Genomic DNA, 24,248 nt, shown 5'->3' with positions numbered 1-24,248 from the left:
TTTCCGAAAAGCAACCAATATAAACAGGATCATATTCAGACCACAAATATCCCCAACCATTGTATTCCTCTGAATTAGTTAATTGACCTGTATAAGCTTTTCTTTTTCGCTTGATTTCTTCATATCCAAATCCTCTTTTGATTGAATTTGAAAATGACATATCTCCATAATAAACATAATTTTGATTCTCTTCCTTTGGATTTGGTTCATTTTGAAAACAATCACTGCGAACTCTAAAAGCACACCAAAGTTGTTTTAATCTAGAATATCACAACAAAAGATTAGATTTTATTCCAATTTAATTATTTTAAAGAAAATTTACATTTAAAACTCTTCTTGCCTGTCTGTCTGTCCATTACAATACAGTGAATAAAGGATCTCCATAATGAAAATCTTATTTACTTTCCCTTTAAATTATATAAGTTTGACAAAGAAGATGAATGCTTTTGTGCATCATATTACTGCTGGCTATCTGTTCTTGAAATAAAAACTGTTAAACAACTATTCCTGTTTGTTTGTGTATGGAAGCATTCAACACTGCCAGAGCTGACATGAAAATGAAATATTTCATATCCACCTATAATAAAAGTCTATAAATGATAATCTTTTTTTTCCTTGTTAAATAATAATTATCTAGAACTGCTATGATTATAAACTTAATTACTCTTAACTGTCCTTGTTACTTTTTTCCTCTAATACTTTGGTAGTTTTGCTAGAGTCCAGTAAGGAAAAATGCAAATAGTTTTAATTCTTACAATTTTATATCCTTATATCTTTTACTCATTGAAAATTTCAAAAAAATGTAAAGAATAAAATATAAAGCTCACATAATCTAAAATATAATAAATAGACTTTTCCTGGTAGTTTCTCATTGGCGATTACAGTCAAGTTGGAGTGAAGTTGAATGCCCCAACTTAATTTATCAAAACTCATATAGCCACTTGTAAACAGATCATGATTAATCTTTGTTACACCTTCTCCATGCATTTGATCATATTTGAAGTCACCATAGTATAGACCTCCATTTGAAAAATTAAGATGTCCTTTTCCAATCTTTTCCAATCTTTGGTTCACTGATCCTGTATAAATTGATTCTTTTTTACAATATTTACCTTTCAATTCCAGACAATGATCAACATTGTATCTTAAGCCTTTGGTTTCATTATCTGTTTTTTCTAGAAGACCCTTGCCTAATACTTCATAATGACAGTAAGTGAGATTTTCTGTATTTTTTCCATAACTTTCTACTACTCCACTTTTGTATGTGACATTGGAACAGAATTCATCATCAACTAGCATCAAACCTGTTCCATGAATTTCATTCTCTAAAAATTTTCCATAAAATACAGAATGATTATTAAAATATTGTTGACCTTGACCATGCTTTTTTCCATAGGTCCAATTCCCAACAAACTTACTGAGATCAGAATATGGAGATTTGTCATATACCATCCATCCATAGCCATGAGGAAGATCATCCTTACATTCTCCACGATATAGTGAACCATCATCATACAATAAGAAGCAAGTAGGATCTGTGTAATCATTGCAACACTTGCTACCACTAAATAGTTTTATATGCTTCAATTTGGATGGTATGAATTTGCCATGCACTACAGTTATTTTAGGGAATGAATCTACTATCATTGTTCCATTTTCTATAAGCCTGTTACCTTTCCAAGATCCTGTAAAATTATATCCTTCTGGCCATGAAAGTGACCCACTGCCATCCTTCAGATTTAATTTCCAGTTGCCTAGAAAAAATTTAAAAATTAGGTTTTTTAAATAATTAATCAATAATTAAATACTTTAATATTTTTTTTCATAGAATCTTAAGATGTCTGTAAAAAAAATATCTAATGTGTGATAAAATGACTTTTTCCTTTTAGATAGCATTACTTTTCTTTACCTTTATGCCTATTTATATCTTTGTGAAGTATAAGATTAAGGTTTAGTTAGAAGATTTTATTGATTTGTGGATGTTAAAAATAAAAGTAGTAATTTGTACAACAAATTATGAGAGAATTCTTAATCTTCATAGAACCAGTAAAGTTTTAAAGAATCAGTTACCTATATATTTTCTTCCATCAGAATAATGATAATATCCATAACCAGTCATGTAGCCATCAACTGCATTTCCTTCATAAACATCCTCTTTTTTGTATCCTGTTAAGTATCTTATTTCAACTCTCCCGTTTGGAGACCCATTTCTGAACTGGCCATTGATTCTCATTTCATCAGAATTTAGTGTTCCATTATCATCATGCATGAGACCATCTTTCCAAAGACCAGAATAATTGTTGTTTGCATTCCAAGTTATTCTTCCTTTCCCATTATATGTTCCATTTCTCCAGGAACCATCATACATTATTCCACTGGCCCAAGTTACAGTTCCATGACCACAGGCCTTACCTTTAGAATCAATATTACCAGAATAGTTGGTGAAATGCATGTAATACTCATTATTATCATTTTCAACAGTTTGTGTTTCATTGCATTGAGCTTCAAGGGCCTACAAAATAAATAGGCTTTAACTCTTTTGAGAATTGAGATGAAATCATTTAGATTACTATCAATAATAAAGATATGAAATCATGCACTCAAAACAGTTATTACTCAGATTTTAGGTCAGAAGATTTGAAGAAAAAGGCATTGAAATTTGAATTACATAAAATTTTAGAATTTGGAAAAATAGTTAAATCTTACTTGGCAATAATAAACTATGGTGGTGAAGAACAGAATTCTTTTACTGTACAACATTGTCATTTTTAGTCCTTATGTGAAACACCTAAATATTCAAAATATTTGTGCAAAATTAGCTCATCTTTTTACCTTCAATTCAATTATTCAAAATCTTATTATAAGTTCCAAGAAGAAGATGAAGAGCATGATAAATCTTTTTTACAATAAAGTTTTATTAATTAAAAAATCTATGTATACCTTACAACTGAAAAATTTGAAGAAACATTGTATACAAAAACATAATCTGAAAGTAATGTGAACATTTATCAGAAAATATAACTTTTTAGAATTCTCTCTGTTATAACATTATATTTTTTATTTCATTTCAAATTTAATTTCCTTTCTAATCTTTTACTTTTACATTTAGGTAACTCATAGGATTTGTATTTGTCTTCAAAGGTAGAATTATTTAACCATTTCACTAAACTATCTCTCTCAATATCTGTTGAACATTTTGATCTTAACATTTCATATCTTGATGTCTGCTTATTTGTAAAATAATCAGTGTAATTTAATTCCAAATCAATAAGAAGTTCTTGTATTTCCACCCGAATGGTTTGACAGTCATAACCTAAACACAAATTGTATAAAAAATATTTTAGTTTTGATCCAATAACTAATAACTGTAAAAATAAACTTGATAAAATAAATACTTTTCTATGGAATAAAGCATTCAAATATAAAATGCCTTTGCATATTTTTGCCCTTCAGTAGGCATATTTTGCAAATACATACTTTAACTTTCTACAATCACAAAGGAGATACTCTGAATGTTCCTAAGTACCAAAACTGTGCGGCGGGCTGTTTAGAAGCCATCTATGTCCTTGTAATTTGAACTAAATCATTTAATATTTCAAAAATAAGGCACTTTGAAAAATCTGGTTTTTCTGATAAAAAATATTAATAATTAATTTCTGACAGGGTCAAATTAGATAATACTTTTTTAAATATTTTTTTTTACTTTTGATTTTATGAAAAACACACTGCATTTGTTAATGCACAATTAGTTTCTTGAGTTATTTTCTTTTATTTGATTTAACAAAACTTACTGCAAGCATCCTCTGGATTCACATATGTTTCATCTCTACAAGCTTCTGCACAGACATCAGCCATCACTTCCAACATGTCCAGAGTGTACTCAATGTAGTCTTTCTAATTATAAAATACCTACAGTGTTTCAAAAAATTTGTTAAAATTTTGGATCCCACCCAATATATGGTGTAATTATGTAAAAAAATAGCTATAAATTTAAAATTTAGTTATATTGTAGAGATTAGCAATATTGATGTAAGTAAAATACACACTACAGTTTAATTAAATTTTTTGTAGAAAAACTGAATTGATCCAAAAGTAAAATTTTGTGATTCTGCTAAAAGCACTTGCAGACACTTTCAAAATGCAACTTGCTAGATTTTTATTATATTTGTGATTATAATCAATATCATTTACTATTTATAATCTTACTAAAAACTTCCAAAGATGCAAAATGAAACTTTACCTTAACATCAGGAGTAGGTAGAATATCACAGCTATACTTATTTGATAATGCTATAATATCAACAGGAGAAAGGTTTGTCTGAAATCAATTATATTATCATAAACTTAATAATATAATTATTTCTAAAAATTCTTTTTTATTTTAGATGAAAATAAACTTACCATTTCCTTTTCAAGTGGGTAGGAACCCTTATTAGTTATTTTTAAATAATATTTATTAACTTTCATTGTTGTTATATTCTGAATCTTTGCTTTGTACATCATAATGGAGAAGAAATCAAACGGTACCTGTAATAAAATAATTGCGTAACATGAGAATGATCAATAATGTTTTATACAACTAAACCCGCTATTGTTTTCTTACCATGATCCAAAGACTTCCTTTAATGGTATTGGTATAATTAAATGACTTTTTATCTGTTAAGAGTCTTTCTTTCCATCTTTTAGCAAAGATATCCAGAAGGATATATCAATTATAAAAAATATCCCTTTAAATATTTTCATAACATGCATTTCAATGTTCTTTCACATTCCACACAAAAAAAACCAATTAGCACAGAAAGTTGGTTTGCTTTTTGTTTAAAAAGTTTTCTCGTATTCATTCGAATCCGGTGGATAGGAACAGGTTCTTATCCATATGAAAAAACTATGTCTAGCATCGTATTATATCCAGCTTTCTACGAATACAAAAATGTACAATCATAAGATTAAAACCAGTTTTTTAGCCCCGAGGTGCCAAAGGCACGGGCTAAAAATTATAATTGTACATTCTGTATCCGCGGAAAGCCGTTTATAATACGATGCGTGTAATAACTATTATACATCTTCAAATAAGTGTTCTTTTTTGAGGCCTTATATTTTAATTCAACTTTACATACTTAATTTTCATGAATATGATTTACTGATTTGCAGTCGTTTAGTAAAAAAAGAAAGTATTTGCTGCAGGCTTCCATTAAGAATGTTATCATACAAATTTAAAGGAGATTCATACATCTTTACCTCTTTATTCTTTTTTAATAGAAAGTCATATTTCAAAAATGTTTTCTTACCTTTAAAGTCATGTCATAATCAGTTATATTTATAATCTTGAAGTTGTCCTCTGCAATTGTTAGATTAATTTTATCTGGAACATCCAGGTATAAATGGCGGTCAGGTCTGATAAATAATAAAGATAGAATTTGAAAATTGTCTAATATACAATTAGGCTATGTTTATAGAATATATTAAAAAGAAATCAATCAAAGGTGATTCAAATTGAGGTAGATTGTTGCAAAGCCATCAATTAGTTTGAAAATTAAGTTGGTACCTTCCCTTTTCATACAAGTAAAAGCAATATCATGAAAAAAGAGCTATAGCAAAATCCAGTAAACAGAACAAAATTACCTATTCATCTGATGATAAACTCCAAGAGAATGTAGAAGCTCATGAATTATGGTGCCTATAATAAATCATCATTTATTATTTATAATTCCAAAAAAACCATATTCAGTTCTCCATGATTTGTTTCAGGGAGTAAGGGAGGGGACAATGGGCAATTAATTCAATTTAAGAGTTTTTGAAGAAAGGCCATGAAATCCAGAATAATCCAGAAAATTTGGTGGAAATTGTAAAGTGATTGTTAATTAAATCTAGAAAACCATAAACTAAGAAAAAAGTTCCAAGAAAAAAAGCAATTATTTGAAAATTAGATTACCAGTATTACAGACTGACATAACCATTCTGTAATTAATTACTAGAAAAATCTACTACTAGAAAGAGAGAAAGAGAAAAGAGATTTAGGGGCAAGTGATGTGAACACGGAAAAAAGGGGCAGACAGGCGTGTAGGGTAACTGCTAGCTGGTTGGGCAAGAATATGACCCACACGCCTTCCTGCCCCTTTTATCCTGTTTATTTCTCCACCTCCCTTCTCCATTTCCCTTTCTCGTCTACTTTAAAAAAGGAGGTGGGGGAGGGGAGGGGGGCCGTGTATTTATATTTAAACTTCTCTCTGTCTGCAAAATATATATATTTAAAACTAACACAGTGAGTAGCGGCATTTCTTGCGCAAGTACCCAATCTCAGTCAGAAACTGCTAAATTCTTGCACATTCCCTTTAAGCCAGTACCCAAAGTCTGAAACTCCTAAAGATTGAATATTTGATCCATTGTCCCCTCCCTTACTCCCTGGATTTGTCTACATCTTAAAATTTACCACAAAAAATATTATTTTAGAAAAAAATAATTCTGTTTCATGCCACAGTATATTTTCTGTCTTTTTTTAGAGCATTTGGGCGATCAGAAGGATAATATACAGGCACATTGAATTTTTAAGCCATAACTCGAAAGCATAAGGTTGAAAAGTTAAAATGTAACATTGTTGTTTTTTATTCTAATTGGATAGTTGTAAAAAGTCATTTAATGAATCAATTTAAAACATTCATTTAATTAAACAGTTTTTTTTTTTTAAATACAAGACTGACAGATAAGTTGCATTTATCACAAGAATATGATATTCAAGTCATGATATTTTTAAAACTACATGGGAGAAAATTGAAATTCTTTTAATTCTACTTGAATGTAGTTTAAACCATTGAATACAAACAATAAATTTTCAGTTTAACATATTCAAGTTTAAATACATTTTGTGCAACTACCCTTTTACAAATTCTCTAAAAAAGGTGTAATTGTGAAATTCTCTACCTGGATTTTTAAAGCAATCTGTGCCGAGTTTCAGTACATTTACTTTGTTGTGTTGAAGACCTTTAGAAAACAATTAAAACTAATTAGCAGTGAATTAAATTTAATATCAAATGAATATATCATCAAAGTCTCTTTCCAAAAACTAGTGGCTGCGTCTTAAATATCTAGGGAACTTGTCTTCAAAGGTATAAGAAGGGATAAGAAAATCAAATCTAAAAATGAAATATTCTATAAATGTAAAATTTCCCTAAAACAGAAATATCAATCATTTCTGGAGTTTTTGAGATATCAGACAAAATCTTTTCTACTTTTTATAACTGGACTAGCGGTTGTAACCCAGGCATCTAGGGGCTCTGTATTGGAAGAGCAAAGAAAAAAGTAGCCTAACCTTAAAAAAACTGTTAACTTTATGAAATAGGATAAGGGAATGTTTTTGTAAAAAGTATTTTTAGTGTAGGTATTTGAATGTTTTTTAACAAATAAAGTATACTTATGCAAATACACAAAATTAAAATTAAGATGTCTATAATATGTTGCAAGAATCTGCATCTTCTTGTTGTCAGAAAGGTGAAAGGTTTGAATCTTGGCCCTAATTCTAAAGACTTAAAAAATTGTTCCTACTGCTGCTATATCAGGTGTGTGACACAAATAGAGTAGATGAAATTCCTTGCCCCAAAACAGGAACAATTCATTATTGTTAACAGTTAAGATAAAGGTTGTGCAAATAAATAGTTGGTTGTCTATTGGGTGTTGTCTTACTTGTAATACCCTGGGCAATTGGGGGCATTAAATTCAAACGGAGAGTATGTTTATGGTTGCATGGAGAGGACTTGTACCTGAGGTGTCACCAAGTCCCGAAGAGGTATTTATAATAAGTTGCAAAAAAAAATTGTCTTACCAATATCAGAGCTGCATATATTTCCATCTTTGATAATTCTTATAGTTTTATTTGTTGCATGGTCAACATCAGAAAGTTCAACAAAATCAATACATGCTAAAAATCATAGGCTAGGGTATTAAATTAAAAGAATGATTAATGTATCAACTATTACCAAAAGTTTTGAAGTAGGAAGTTTCTAAAATTGTTCAGCCAAAGAGATAAAATGAACATAATATTAATTTATTAAAAGATTGATGAACCTGAACCAAGACTTATAATTATTGTATCCATTGCTTTCCTTACAGCTCTTCTTTCTTCTGTGGAAAAACTAGTAGAAAGTTAAAATTTAATTGTCTTTATGAAATATGGCAATTAATAAAAAATACTTCATATGAATAAAACACATTTTCTAATTGCAATCACATATTTTGCCATCGATGATTTATTGCCGATTTTATTCAAAAGCACAATCACAGTGCGTTTGAAGGTGCTTTGACTTTTGTGTCAGAACCTAAATTGGGACATAGTGCATTTCATTATGTACACCGACAAACATCCTACCGCGACAAACGTCCTAATGCAACAAACCTCCAAAACGACAAACCTCCTAAACAACAAACGTCCCAAAGGGACAAACGTCCTAATGCGACATCTCTTTAGTAAAATGTCCTAAAAATTTTCAAAAATTATGAAGAAAAAAAAATCTTCCAAATTTAATGACAAAATCATCTAATTATAAAATATTTAACAATATCAAATTCAAAATGGCAATAAAACACAGGAAAAAATATTTTTTTAGATCAAATAACTTTAACCATAACGTCTGTGATGGCTATCACAAACGGAATGGTTTCGAACCCAATACAAGCGTGCATTACAAAAATAAACCTTAAATTTTCTAAATCAACAAAATACATATTCATTTCCTTTTATTTTAGAACATTTTTAAATTAAATTTGAAAGATTTAATTTTTGAAAAAAAATTAGGACGTTTTACTTAAAGATGTTGCATTAGGACATTTGTCGTTTAGGATGTTTGTCGTTTAGGAGGTTTGTCGCATTAGGAGGTTTGTCGTATTAGGACATTTGTCAGTGTACCCATTTCTTTACCCTAGGTTAGGTAACTTCATTTTACTTTTTAATAAAATCTAAAATGCAGCCGTTTTTGAGAAAATTAGATTTGAAAATTTAAAGTTCAATTTTCATCCACTAGAAGTTACCGCATAATCATGACAAGAAAAGCAAAGATTATTTATTTAAAATTTTGAACAAGTTTGCTTTTATAAAGTTCTTCATAAAACCACTCCTGAAGTGAGTTGATTCATGGCCATTTTTATCAGTTGCTTTGCTAAGGTCACGGAAATTCAGCCTTGAATGAATCGTATATAGAGAGGTTTTGTGACAGACTTTATAAAAGCAAAAATGTTCAAAATTTTAAATAACTAATCTTTGCTTTTCTTGTCATGATTATGAGGTAACTCCTGGTGGATGAAAGTTGAACTTGAAATTTTCAAATCTAATTTTCTCAAAAACGGCTGCATTTTAGATTTATTGAAAAATGAAGTGAAGTTACCTAACCTAGGGTAATGAAATGCACAATGTCCCAATTTAGGTTCTCACACAAAAGTAAAAGCACCTTCATACGCACTGTGTAATGTTTATGTTGATTTTTAAGAATTTACCTTTCTATCTTAGCTTCATAATTATATGTATAAAATATCACCCTATCTGACCAAATCAAAGAGTTATTGGCTACCCAGTCCCTAAAAATCAGAAGATCAAATTTGTGAATGGGAGTAAAAATTTATTGAATCATAACTATGGCTTCAAGGTGCTCCCTAGGAAGCCTTTGAAAAGTAAAATAAGGAACTTTTGTCCATTTAAAAATATCTCGTTCCTAGCCTTTGAAATAGACTAAAAGATACCATTTTTTAGAGTTTATTGAGAATTGTTCAATTTGTAAAGTATTTGAGATTTTCTCAGTCTAGGAACGAGATATTTTGAAACAGACAAAATTTCCTGATCTACTCCTCAAGGCTTTTTCGAGGAGCACTATGAAGCCATTGTTATAATTCAATAAATCTTTTACTCCCATTCACAAATAGCTAAACAATTGTATGTGTGGTCGCAACGGTTTTTAGACTTAAGATAAATTTTAAAGCATCCAGAGGTGTATCATACTTTATAAATCAAGTGCATGTTCCAACTTAAAATGTCCAAAATCAACCCACCCTAATCTAGATGGTCCATCTGACCCCAAATTTCGTGAAACTTTAAAAGGGATTCCATGACATCTTTGTTTATTATTTACATTCAAGTTATAATAAACAAGCAGCAAATTTTTTTGAGCATATGATTTCCTCAGAGACAAGGGAATATTATTCTGACAAACAAAATTTCTCCACACCACTTCCCCTTTTCCTCCCATTCTTTCCCACCCCTCTTCACTTACATAAAAAAACAAGATATACTCCAAGATACGCAATAAGGTTTTGTGATTTTTTGTAGAATTGTTGGTTAGACTGGCTACCCCTGAATTTAACTATCCATTAGATCTTTTCATGAAAATACCCTTTCTCGAATTTCATTCTTCTGCTAACCTAAAAAGTTACTTTAGGTGCCTAGAAATACATGTACAAAATTTCAGCTCTTTATCTCTACTGGCGATCTAGCGCCAGGCATGTAAAATATCAACAGATAACGGTAGCACGGCGGTTTTAACAATATCTCAGTAATGTGCAGGTTTTAAGCTCTTCTGCATATTTCAATTTAAACACATAAGGCCAAAGATATTATATCCCAAAAATCTTTTGTCAAAGTCTACTCTACACCTAGCGCCAGTCAGTTTTCTAAAATCATGCATTTTATACCTGTGAAAAATAAAATCGCCAGCGCTAGGTGTAGAGTAGACTTTGACAAAAGATTTTTGGGATATCATATCTTAGGCCTTATGTGTTTAAGTTGAAATATGCAGAACACCTAAATTCACCTTCCAAGCCATTCTCTAAGCATTTTAATTTTTTTTTATGAAATAACGGGATTTCAAAACTGCCTTTTAAAAAGGCATAAAAAAGATTTTTTTTGGTCCCTTTTTTCACTGTTTATAGTTACAACTTATTAAGATATTATTCTCAGATAAAAAAAAATTGGTGCTTCCAGCACCAAAACCGTCAAAAACAGGCAGTTAAACTTCTGTACCCCTACTTAACCCCCTATAAGACCCCCCCCCTCTATTTCGGCTCCTGTTACAGATAGAGACGTAAAACTTTTTTCTGGTGGTTCATGTGTATTTTTAGAGAAAATTACTTTTTCTATTCATAGCAGTCAGACCGCTCCTTATCCGCTTTTTAGCAGCCAGCCGCTAAATTTTAAAACTGCTGTAGAGCAGCTAATTTTAAAGCTAAGAAAACCAAATTTTATGACAAACTATTATTTTTTATAACCAAAATATACCTTTTATGACCATCGCCAAAAAACGACAAATAACAGAAACCGCCAATTTTGGCCGTAAAATGGCGGTTGGTGGTGCTACATAATATTTTTATCTGTTTATAGTTACAACTTATTAAGATGTTATTTCAGTTTTAAAATAATTGGCGCTTCCAGCACCAAAACCAGCCAAAACAGGCAGTTAAACTTCTGTACCCCTACTTGACCCCCTAAGAGACCCCCCTCTATCTCGGCTCCTGTTACAGATAGAGACGTAAAACTTATTTCTGGTGGTTTATGTGTATTTTTAGAGAAAATTACTTTTACTAGTCATAGCAATCAGACTGCTCCTTATCCGCTTTTTAGCGTCCAGCCGCTAAATAATTAAACAGCTGTAGAGCGGCCAATTTTAAAGCTAAGAAAACCAAATTTTATGACAAACTATCATTTTTTATAAAAAAAAATACCTTTTCTGACCATCGCCGAAAAACGACAAATAATGGAAAGCGCCAATTTTGGCAATGAAATGGCGGTTGGCGGCGCTAAATAATATTTTTATCTGTTTATAGTTACAACTTATTAAGATATTATTTTCAGTTTTAAAAAAATTGGCGCTTCCAGCACCAAAACCGGCAAAAACAGGCAGTTAAACTTCTGTACCCCTACTTAACCCACTAACAGACCCCCCCCCTCTATCTTGGCTCCTGTTACAGATAGTGACGTAAAACTTTTTTCTGGTAGTTCATGTGTATTTTTAGAGAAAATTACTTTTTCTAGTCATAGCGGTCAGACCGCTCCTTATCCGCTTTTTGGCGGCCAGATGCGGCTAATGGTTTTACCATCAAAATTGGCGGTTTCCGTTATTTGTCGTTTTTTTGCAATGGTCAGAAGAAGTGTTTTTTTTTGTTATGAAAAATAATAGCTCTTCTTCTTTGTTTTCCTAGCTTTAAAATTGGCCGTTCTACAGCTTTTTAAAAATATTTATCGGCTGGCTGCTAAAAAGCAGATAAGGAGCAGTCTGATCAGCTATGACTAGAAAAAGTAATTTTCTCTAAAAATACACATGAACCAACAGAAAAAAGCTTTACATTTATATCTGTAACAGGAGCTGAGATAGAGGGAGGTCTGTTGTTAGGGGGTTAAGTAGGGGTACAGAAGTTTAACTGCCTGTTTCGGTGCTGGAGGCGGCAATTTTTTTTAAACTGAAAATTATATCTTAAAAAGTTGTAACTATAAACAGATAAAAATATTATTTAGCGCCGCCAACCGCCATTTTACCGCCAATTTTGGCGGTATCCGTTATTTGTCCTTTTTTGGCAATGGTCAGAAAAGGTATTTTTTTTTATAAAAAATAATAGTTAGTCATAAAATTTGGTTTTCTTAGCTTTAACATTGGCTGCTCTCCAGCTGTTTAATTATTTAGCGTCTGGCTGCTAAAAAGCAGATAAAGAGTGGTCTGATTGCTATGACTAGAGAAAGTAATTTTCTCTAAAAATACACATGAACCACCAGAAATAAGTTTTATGCCTCTATCTATAACAGGAGCTGAGATAGAGGGGGGGTCTCTTAGGGGGTTAAGTAGGGGTACAGAAGTTTAACTGCCTGTTTTGGTGCTGTAAGCGCCAATTTTTTTTTAACTGAAATAATATCTTAATAAGTTGTAACTATAAACAGATAAAAATATTATTTAGTGCTGCCAACCATCATTTTATTGCCAAAATTGGCGGTTTCCGTTATTTGTCATTTTTCGGCGATGGTCAAAAAATGTATTTTTTTGTTATAAAAAATAATAGTTCGTCATAAAATTTGGTTTTCTTAGATTTAAAATTAGCTGCTCTACAGCAGTTTTAATACTTAGGGGCTGGCTGTTAAGAAGCGTATAAGGAGCGGTCTGACTGCTATAAATAGAAAAAGTAATTTTCTCTAAAAATACACATGAACCACCAGAAAAAAGTTTTACGTCTCTATCTGTAACAGGAGCCGAGATAGAGGGGGGGGGGTCTTATAGGGGGTTAAGTAGGGGTACAGAAGTTTAACTGCCTGTTTTTGCCGGTTTTGGTGCTGGAAGCGCCAATTTTTTTTTATCTGAGAATAATATCTTAATAAGCTGTAACTATAAACAGTGAAAAAAGGGACAAAAAAGAATTTTTTAAAAATTTTTTAGGCCTTTTCAAAAGGCAGTTTTGAAATCCCGTTATTTCATAAAAAAAATTAAAATGCTTAGAGAATGGCTTGGAAGGTGAATTTAGGTGTTCTGCATATTTCAACTTAAACACATAAGGCCTAAGATATGATATCCCAAAAATCTTTTGTCAAAGTCTACTCTACACCTAGCGCTGGCGATTTTATTTTTCACAGGTATAAAATGCATGATTTTAGAAAACTGACTGGCGCTAGGTGTAGAGTAGACTTTGACAAAAGATTTTTTGGATATAATCTCTTTGGCCTTATATGTTTAAATTGAAATATGCAGAAGAGCTTAAAACCTGCACATTACTGAGATATTGTTAAAACCGCCGTGCTACCGTTATCTGTTGATATTTTACATGCCTGGCGCTAGGTCGCCAGTAGAGATAAAGAGCTGAAATTTTGTACATGTATTTCTAGGCCCCTAAAGTAACCTTTTAGGTTAGCAGAAGAATGAAATTCGAGAAAGGGTATTTTCATGAAAAGATCTAATAAACAGCTTTCCATGGATATAAAATGTACATGATTAAAACCAGTTTATTTTAGCCCCGAGATGCCGAAGGCACGAGCTAAAAAACTGTTTTAGTATTATGATTGTACATTTTTAAATTTGTAGAAAACTGGATATAATATGATGCTAGACATAGTTTTTTTCATATGGATGAGAACCGGTTCTAATTCACGGGTTTTGAATAAATACTTAAAAACAAGGATGACAACATCCATAAAAGCGAAGCACTGAAACGGTAGGACAAACGGACATTAACACTTGTATAGTATCTGAACTGAAAAATCAGAATTTAAAAGTATAAGAGTCGAAGCAAAAATGTAAGTAAATATGTTAAAAAACTGCTTGAAGCAGGATAATGTTTATGGACATACTTACATTTTTAGGACTTGATTATAGAGTTGCTTCGCTTATAATATTGTTCTTTGTTGTCCCAGGAATCAATATACCAAAAATCAGATCAAACGGATAATTAGAACACTTGAAAATTTGTTGTTAAAAAAGTAGAAAAATCAACATGTTTAAAATGGACGTACGGACATTCTGGTAATGATTATAGAGTTGCTACGCTTTCTAAATCGTACCCAACTACTACAGGAATCATCATGCAAAGTTTGAAATCGATAGGACAATTCTAACATGCCTAAATTAACGAATAAAAGCTATCTATCTCGGACGGACGGACGGACGGACGGACGGACGGACCGACCCTAATTATAGAAAAGCTTCGCTTTTAAAAATGAAATATTAAAACTTACTGTGCAGTGTTTACATAATAACTACTTGTAGCCCTGTCTGACACAATTTCTAAATTTTATACAAAATACAAAGTTCAAAATATACAAAAAAATGTGTGATTCCTACTACAACAAGGTACGATGTTTAAGGAAAGCATCTATATAATCAATTCAAAATGTAAGTATGTCCTTAGACAGAGCTTTCCCTAAAAGATCTCTTTAAGCACTAAACCCAGGTAAAAGTTGTAGATAAGGGAATGATGTAGTTTTAACCTAACCCCAGCGGGAACCTTTTTGAAAGAACTAATCCTGCATTTCAATGAGGGCTAACTAAATCTATAACTCCATCTGTCTATCTATCAACATTTTTAAATTTGATAATAAAATTTTACCACATTTATCATTTTCTTGATCGTAATGGAACCCAACAGGACAAATATTCTCTTAATATAGGAAAAATTAAATTACAAAACTAGAAAGAACATAAAAATTGTAATAATATTATTTTTTCAAATGTTTATTCTCGGGAATAAGGTTTAGTCAACAAGCAAAATAAATCTAAAATAATATTTTAGGTCAAATATAAAGGTTATCTTTACTAGAATTTGTTGCCCCCAAAAATCTTGATGCAAAAAAATCAGATGAAAAAAAAAGAGTTTATGCATGAACAAGAGCAAGTGAATCTTAGCACATTCCAGCAGTAAACCTGAGTATTTTATTGAACTATATAATTAAGTTTCACCATGGTTTTATATGAAATTTTTTTTTTTGAAATGGTAAGAATTTTTTTTATCAAATATCATCAAATGTTTTGTTGAGTTCGAACTGCTGTTTCAAGAAAAGTATATTGTATCGGTAAAAAATGTCTACTTGTAATATTATAAACAGTTTCATTAACGTGCATTTTTGATTTACAGCATTTGATGATTTTTTGCCCTTTTATTTTTAATTTGTCCTTTGAACTCAACAAATCAATTGCACCAAAAATGCATAACATTTCAAAGTTTTACCATATAAAACTATGGATAAACTTAATTTTGTTAAAAGAGAAGGGTCAAAAGGGACGAGATGTCCTTCTCCAAGGCGGCCAGAGTCGAGGGCCTGCAGGTGGATGTCAGGGCGGTGCCGGACAATGATGATGCCGGCGCCGATGCTGACCTCCACACGCTGGACCAAGATGACTGGGACGCCATTGAGGCAGAGCTGGAGATGGCCCTAATGAGTGAGGGCCTCGACAAAAATCTCGAGGCCATTGACATGGGAAAGGCATCTGGGGAGGGGGCGCAGGAACCATGTCTTCTTGGTTAAGTGCCGCAACCAAGCCACGGTTGATTTCCTGCTCAGGACAATCTGGCAAGCCTGAGTGCCCGAGGGCAGGGAATGGCTGGGGTACAAGTATGCGGCATATGGCCCAGGGGAGATGCCGTTCGTGTGCCTCTCTGTCAAGAATTTCAAGACGTTGGCCTGGAAAGAAAGGTCCTTAATGAAAAGCTTTCTCAGGTTATATAATCCATTTTTAAGGGAAAAACATCTGAAGGTGGTCAAGGGATGCTTGAACAAGGATAAGGAGCTTCCAGAGGGTGCTAAATTCTTTAGCATTGTCGTGGAAGTAGCCGAGGACGCCCTGGACAGCATCATTGACCAAGGCAGCCAGCTGAAGACCAGCATTTACACGTACTCTGACGTCTGGAGTAAAGCTCTGGAGGATTGGAGTGAGAGGAAGAAGGAAGGTTTCCCACCCCTCCAGGAGGGAGCCTCCATGCAGGAGAAAAACTAAGTATTTTTCTATTTAGTGTATTTATATAAAATTTTTCCCCTTAAATAATTTTTATAAATAATGACGCCACCTACTCAAACTAGACTAAAGTTTAGTCAAATTAACTTACATAAAGCAATTGCAGCTACAGCAGTACATGACAATTACTTAAGCTTAGGCTTAAATAGTAACAACATTGACTTTACCTATGCAGGATTTGTCTCTCTGATACAAGAGCCAAATTTTAATCATAAAAGTTTTAAAATTACTGGCTTCTCAAAAAAACATAAGCTTTTTTGTGGTAAGCCTAATACTAAGAACAGGGCAGGGATTTTAGTATCAAAAAACCTTAATTGCTGGCAGATAAACCAGTTCTGTTCTCCGGATATGTGCTCAGTGGGCATGCATCTGGAGGATGGGACCACTTTAGTTATTTCTAGTGTATACATGGAATACCACCAGGGACCCGGAGCATCACCACCACCCCCGGAACTGCTGAGAGAGCTCACAACTTTCTGCAGGACCAAAGGATGGTCCCTACTAATTGGCAGCGATTCAAACTGCCGTAGTACAGCTTTTGGCAGCTCAAATGACAACCGAAGGGGCATAGTGCTCATGGAATGGTTGTCCTCCACAAACTTACACATTCTTAATAAAGGTAATGATTACACTTTTTCCGATTGTAGGAGACAAGAGGTAATTGATATCACAATAGGTGATACTAAACTCTTAGACAAAGTAGTAAACTGGCAGGTATCTAGTGATGAAACAATGTCAGATCACTGTAGGATTGAATTTGACCTCATTGTAAGTAAAAACATAGCTGATCCAAATATGGACAACTCGTACAGAAATGTAAAAAAGACAGACTGGTCTCTCTTTGGTCAAAATTTGAACAAAGAAATTTCAGTTATTAATACAAGTAGTGAAAACATAGACATACTAACGGATAGATTAGAAAATGCTATTATCAACTCCTATAATTCCAGCTGCAAGCTGAGATTCTTCAAAGGTAAAAGAAAACCACCTTGGTGGAATGGTAATCTTAGTCAAACACAACGTAAGCTACACAGAGCTAACGTCAAAAATCGCAGGTATAATACAGCTGAGACTAAAGAGGCATATGACAGGTTAAAAAGTAAGTATAAAACTGACATCAAAACAGCTAAAATTGAGGGATGGAAACGTCATTGTGACGAACTTTCAGACCTCACCACGGCAAGCAGAATACAAAAAGTTCTAGCCCAGGGCAACAAGATTGAACTAGGTACAGTAAAAAACCAACAAGGTGATTTCACCTGCTCCCCAGAAGAAACTTTAAAGGTATTATTAGACACACATTTCCCCAGTGTACCAGAGGAGGAACAGTACGTCCCTAGAGACTTTGGTGTAAGTAATCTAGATATTGAAAACATTGTGAACAGACAATCAGTTAAGGCATGCTTTAAAAGTTTCAGTCCATATAAATCCCCAGGCCCAGATGGCATTTACCCAGCCATGCTACAACATGGCTCAGATGCCATTCTGGACCTAGTCACACATATCTACAAGCTAAGTATTACACAAGGCAAAGTACCTAACAGCTGGTTGAGAACTAAAGTAGTTTTCATACCAAAGGTTGGTAAACTAGATTATAGTAACCCAAAAAATCACTCGAAAAGAAAGAGTCACAGGTGCCCTCTTTCTAGACATTGATGCAGCCTTCTCTAAAGCCAGCATAAGCAGCATTATCAACAACTTGGTAAGGAAAGGTATAGATCCAGCTATTATAAAATGGTCAGAACACCTGCTCACCAACAGAATAGCCGAAGCCATGCTAAACGGTGAGTGTGTCACAAAAATCCCCACCAGGGGGACACCACAAGGTGGCATTATGTCCATCATCTTCTGGAACTTAGAACCAGATGACCTTTTAGATAGGTTCCCAGATGTACACCCCAGCATGATAAATGCCTTTGCTGATGACTTAGTGGACTTAGTCACAGGTATAGATATATCAACCATAGAGGATCGCTTAAACCAGTATGCAAAGGTAATGGAAACCTGGGCCACAGCCTGTGGCCTTAGTTTCAGCGCCTCAAAAACCAAAATCATGGTTTTCACCCACAAACACAACATCAGAAACCCCATAGTCAAGGTAAATGGTGAGTTAGTCGAAGTTGTTAAAACCTTTAAGTACCTAGGGGTCACTCTAGACTCCAAACTAACCTGGACCAAACATGTAGATAACATCACCAGGAGAGCCAATATTGTCATGAACCAATGTCGTAAAATGCTTGGGAAAAATTGGGGGCTAAGACCCAAAGTGTGTAGGTGGATGTACACTAGTCTAGTCAGACCCATCCTTACATATGGATATCTAGTTTGGCTAAACAGTGCCTACAAAACCACACACATTAAAAAACTAAAAAAGGTCCAGCGCAGGGGGTGCCTTGCCTCTCTTAATGCAATGAAAACCACAGCCACACAGGCCATGGAAATTATTTTAGATCTACATCCTATAGAAATTCATATTAAGGCTCTATCACTGAAAAGTTACCTAAGGTTGACAAGGAATGGTAGCTGGTCACACAAGGAAGGAGAGGTCACAAAACCTGAAAACCACACCAACAGAGTTCTAAAATTGGCAAAAGAACTTTTAGAACTATCACTGCCAACAGACAAGCTCATCAACAAGCAAAGGGGTGAGTGTAATTTTATTAGTATCATAAAAACAAAAGATGAGCTGAACAAATATCAGTTTAAGCTCACTCCATCAAATGACAGCACCATTCATGTCTGCACAGACGGGTCAAAAACCAAATCAGGTAGTGGTTTTGGCTACACAACCAAAGGTATCAATATCAAACAACAGGGATACAGGCACCTAGGTAAGATTGCCACAGTGTTCCAAGCAGAAATCCTGGCAATGGAAGCTGCGGCACAACATCTACTAGAAATCAAACCCATAGGTAAAAATATTAAAGTACATATTGACAGCCAGGCAGCTATCAAAGCTGCAAGTAAGTACATAGTGGACAGCACCTGTGTGGCGAGAGCCAAACAGGCACTAAACAGATTAGGTAAGAAAAATATGGTGGAACTTATCTTGATCCCAGCACATGTAGGTCACAAAGGCAATGAAATTGCGGACCGCCTCGCCAAGCTTGGCTTCGCAATGAACAACAAACAGGTAATCTATCCAGAACCACATGCACCCATTCCTACATCATACATCAATGGTATGATCAAAGAATGGGCCGACAGGGCTCATCAACAGAAGTGGATGAGTCCTGCTGACCCAAGATTCTGCAGACAAACACAATTGTTTCTGAAAGAAGCCAGAAACAATGTCTGGAAACTCATCCAGAACAAAAACAGGACCTATGTCATGTATGCATGCCAGATCCTGACTGGCCACGCTAACACTAATAAACACTTATTTAGAATGAACCTGGCAGACAACCCAGGCTGCCAACAATGTGGATTCCATGAGGAAACCATCGAACACCTCATCAGCTACTGCCCCAGATACAACAAGCTAAGGCTGGAGCTATTTGGTAACAACACCATACGGACCAAAGACTTCCATACCTTGAGCCTTAAACACATATTGAAATTTATGAAAAAAAACAGGAAAATTTAGAGTTTAAATCCACAAGTTTAGAGAAACATATATTATAGGCGGACATGGGACACCATGTCACAACAAGAGAAGGCTAACATATACTATTTAGGTTTGCTAGCCAAGAACAGTGGTAACAAAGCAGATGGGTCTGTGGACAAGTGCATAGCATAAGTTTGGTCCCTGCCTTGGACAAGATGGCGAAGTCGCCCAAGTTCCTGAGGCCTGCTATATTCCGATAACCGATAATTTTGTTAGTTGATATATCTATATCAATCATAAACCTAGTATATTAACTAAAAAAATAATCAGGTTCGCCATGCACTTTTCTAAAGTAAAAATCAAATCTTACCACAGATGCCATATTTCTTGTTAAAAATTTGTCCTGTAGGGCAAGATTGTGATGGTGTTGAAGCAAAATAGTAAATTACCATACTTACAACTCCTGATATTAATTTTAATACTTATATGTCTTTATTACATATATGTAACTGTCCAAATGATAAAGTAAACTTAAAATAAAAAAATGAGCCATTAAAGTTACATTTACATGTACTTTATGGTGAAAAAAACTTAAGAATTGCAGGTTTTTATCTAGGCCAAAAAAATATTGTGAGGAAATACGAATTTATTTAGACAAAGTTTGTTAGATGTACAATATTATGAGTAGTTATCAAAATGATTCCTGTTAAAAACACCACTGTAAAAACTCCCAAAGATTTTGCTGTTTTTCTTGGAATTTTGATATAATCTAATTTAAGTATGATATCAAAAGTTTAGGAGCATTCTTAAGATGATAAATTAATGAAAAATAGTATACAGTATATTAAAAGGAAAAGAAATTTCAAAAAATAGAAAAATAAAGCTATCTTAAAAAATAACCTCCCTAAATTTTCAATTAATATAAGAAATAAAGGGGGGGGGGGGGTGGTTTAACAATGCCCAACAGGATACTTAGCTTGAAGGTGCCAACTAATCTACTTAAAAAAAAAGTTAGTCCATATTTAGAAAGGAAATCTCAATTTGTTTGTAATGCTTTATACTTGATATCATTCCTGAGTCATTAACCACTGGTTCATCAGACTTCTTTATGAAAGGTTGTCTTAACTCCAACTCAATGGTTCCTATTAATAATTATAACAATAAGTAATTATTGTATCATTCATCTCTTTCTGCTTTCTGCTTCCCTAACTGATATACCAATATAAGAGTCTGTGCTCCTTAAAGTCAACCTTAATTACCTTGTTAGAATACAATTTTATACATATATGAAATAATAGCGGCTACGCCCCCTAGAGGCATCTAGTGGCACTTTAAATGTTTTTGTTTGTTAAAGTCTCTATGATAATTTTTTACGTACGATACCTCTTTATTTTACGTTGAAGTCTCCCGTATATTAAAAAATTTTTATAAACCTTCCCGGGACCCATGAGAATCTACCCTGTTAAGGGGAACCCGATCGGTTCAGCGGTTAGCAAGATCCTTCGGTACAGAAACACAGACACATAGACAAACAAACATCCTGTTACTTTAGTATAAGAATTGCAAAATAAAGGTGTATAATATTCTCTCAAAACACATTTAAATAAAATAATATTAATCATAGGAGGTAATATCTAAGAGATGCTTTTTTTTTCTTTAGAATAAAGACAAAATCACCATCCTACAAAATATAAAAATTTTTGAAATATTAAAAAAATTTTCTTCTCACAATTTTGCAATAAATTTGATTTTATACCTGAATCAATGGGATCATTTTCTGGTCTTCCCGACCTATTTAGGAGCATTTTGATAAGAAAAATCTGCAAAATTTAAAAGTATGAAAAAAAAAATATCTTATTGTTACCTCAAAGCAATGAATAGGAGGTGAGATAAGATCAGGCTGAGGGCCCAACCTTTCAGGGTTAAGGCCAGACTGCCTTTTCAGCAGGTTTTAGGCTATTTTTATATTTTTCACATTTTTCTCCATATCTTCAGTGTTTATGGTCCAATTTTCAAAATTTTTTCAGTTATAGATATCAAAATTAAATTTTCTGTCTTTTAAAGAAAACAACCATGACGGCCAGACTGCCTTTTTAGCAGGTTTTAGGCTGTTTTTTTTATATATTTAACATTTTTCTCCATATCTTCAGTGTTTATAGTCCGATTTTCAAAATTTTTCAGTTATATATATCAAAATTAAATTTCCCGTCTTTTAAACAAAATAACCATGACGGCCAGACTGTCTTTTTGGCAGGTTTTAGGCTATTTTTATATATTTAACACTTTTTTCCATATCTTCAGTGTATATGGTCCGATTTTCCAAATTTTTTAAGTTAAGGATTTAAAAATTTATTTTTTTGTCGTTTTAATAAAACAACCATGACGGTCAGACTGCCTTTTATCAGGTTTTTGGCTATTTTTATATGTTTTACATATTTCCCAATATCTTTGTATATTTTGATGCAATTTTCAAACTTTTATGGGATATCTGTATCAAAATAATTTTTCCCATTGTTATGAGCATCTTTAATATAATTTACTTTGACCATCGTCATCATGCAAAATAAAACAAGGTTTCATGTTTATTTTATCCAATAAATCTATTCTTGATTTTAGTAAAAACCTTTTAAATCTACGTATTCCAATCGACGATTTTTTGTGCTTCGCTACTTATGGATGTTGTCATCCTTGTTTCCTCTTTAAGTAGATGATAATTTTTCTTAAATAATGCATGGTGAATACAAATTAAAAGGGAGAGTGGTTTATCTGCAACCTTTCAGCATTACAAATAAATAGATTAGACATCAGCCAAACATCCACAAGAACAAAGGAGGGATAGATCATTGTGTTGTTTATTACATGAGACCCTAAGGTTTTTAATAGCACTTTCTTAATCGTTGGCTCAATAATTTTGGGGGCTTTAATTTAATTTTGATTGGTTGGTTTGTTAAGTTGAGTTTCAAAATGTTCCAATAACTAATTGTAATCCTGAGAAGTGGGAAATCATTGGGGATGACATCAATTTATCAGCCATTGTCTTATCCATAAGGATCCTTAAGATGTGGGTCTTGGTCAATCAGGGAAAATTTCTAATTATCTATATTCTAATATTTGCGAACACAGTAATAGTGTCTGACTGATTATGACGTAACAAAAAAAATTAGCCAATGAGAGGCCACTATAAATTTTACCATTGGTCAATAACGGCCTTTCATTGGCTAATTTTTTTTGTTACGTCATAATCAGTCAGACACTATTACTGTGTTCAATATTTGCCCCTTAAACCTTCAGTGTAGGGTGAACCATTCAGCTCCCGATTTATTTATAAGGAAATTTCTTTTTTTAACTATTGATATTTATAATTTACTTGAATATAAAACTGAAACTCAATGTCAGTGAAGCATGAAAATTAATCATGTAAACATGTCGCAAAAATAATTTTTCCAGTATCGCCGCTTTGAAACTGATTAATATCCCGGTGGATTAGAACTGGTTCTCAACCTTACTGAAAAATTATTTCTAGGGTTCAACCTTAAAATTGTACATTTTTATATCCACAGAAAGCTGTTTATAATACGATGCGAGAATAAGTATTCTTGTTTTACAGCTAAACTTAATCAAAGGTTTAAAATACAATTTGTTTGAATAAGTTAGAGCTAGGGTAAGGGCCAATAGTATCTTTTTGAAGTACATTATTATACAACTAGCGGCTACGCCACTAGAGTCCTCTAGGGGCACTTGAGGAGGAGAGAGTCGAATTTAATAACCCAATTTCTTAGTTTAGATTTTAAAAGAAAAGGAAAAAAATTTTTTTTCAGGGGGGGGTTTTTCATTTTTTGGGGGGGTTGGGGGTGTCCCACCCCCGAAGAAAATAGTTATAAACCTTCCCGGCTACCATGTTAAGGAAAACCCGTTCGGTTCAGCGGTTATCGAGATCCTTTGGTACAGACACACAGACACACAAACACATAAACATACAAACACAAAGACATCCTGTTACTTTAGTATAAGGGTAGTGGGACGGGACAAAGTGTCTCAAACATCAGCCATGTGACGTCATAAAAATGAGGAATTATCTTGCCCAATTCTCCTCTCATCTCCCTCATTTTTCTGACGTCACATGTCTGATTTTTGAGACACTTTGTCCCACTACTACAATAATTATAATGGTTCAAAGAGTGCATGACAGAAAAAAACTCACTAAAACCCGCCAAGGACTACACCAGTCCCCAAAGTTTTATAATAAT

The 24,248-nt window shown here is 33.2% G+C and overlaps 2 protein-coding genes across 2 annotated transcripts; both read right to left on the bottom strand.

Moving 5' to 3' along the window:
- Positions 1-1,180: 1,180 nt before the first annotated feature.
- On the bottom strand, positions 1,181-3,045 carry LOC145307286 (uncharacterized). Its single transcript, XM_080149648.1, has 5 exons — positions 2,941-3,045; positions 2,707-2,788; positions 2,071-2,512; positions 1,674-1,754; positions 1,181-1,564 (listed from the first exon to the last, which is right to left on the bottom strand). The coding sequence occupies exons 2-5, from the start codon at positions 2,764-2,766 to the stop codon at positions 1,326-1,328; spliced, it is 822 nt and encodes a 273-aa protein (XP_080005774.1). The 5' UTR covers positions 2,767-2,788; positions 2,941-3,045; the 3' UTR covers positions 1,181-1,325.
- On the bottom strand, positions 2,986-20,763 carry LOC145307285 (zinc metalloproteinase nas-6-like). Its single transcript, XM_080149647.1, has 13 exons — positions 20,372-20,763; positions 15,052-15,102; positions 14,681-14,729; positions 9,481-9,561; positions 8,059-8,126; positions 7,817-7,912; positions 6,919-6,978; positions 5,623-5,677; positions 5,289-5,394; positions 4,402-4,527; positions 4,241-4,318; positions 3,792-3,894; positions 2,986-3,313 (listed from the first exon to the last, which is right to left on the bottom strand). Exons 1-13 carry the CDS (start codon positions 20,451-20,453, stop codon positions 3,063-3,065), a joined length of 1,206 nt encoding a protein of 401 aa, XP_080005773.1. The 5' UTR covers positions 20,454-20,763; the 3' UTR covers positions 2,986-3,062.
- Positions 20,764-24,248: the final 3,485 nt, after the last annotated feature.

This window comes from Acartia tonsa, chromosome 15 (assembly GCF_053477335.1).
Source record: "Acartia tonsa isolate MP-2025a chromosome 15, ASM5347733v1, whole genome shotgun sequence".
Classification (NCBI taxonomy): Eukaryota; Metazoa; Arthropoda; class Copepoda; order Calanoida; family Acartiidae; genus Acartia; species Acartia tonsa.
The sequence above is the reverse complement of the archived record's forward strand: the minus strand, read 5'-3'. Positions and strand labels throughout refer to the sequence as shown.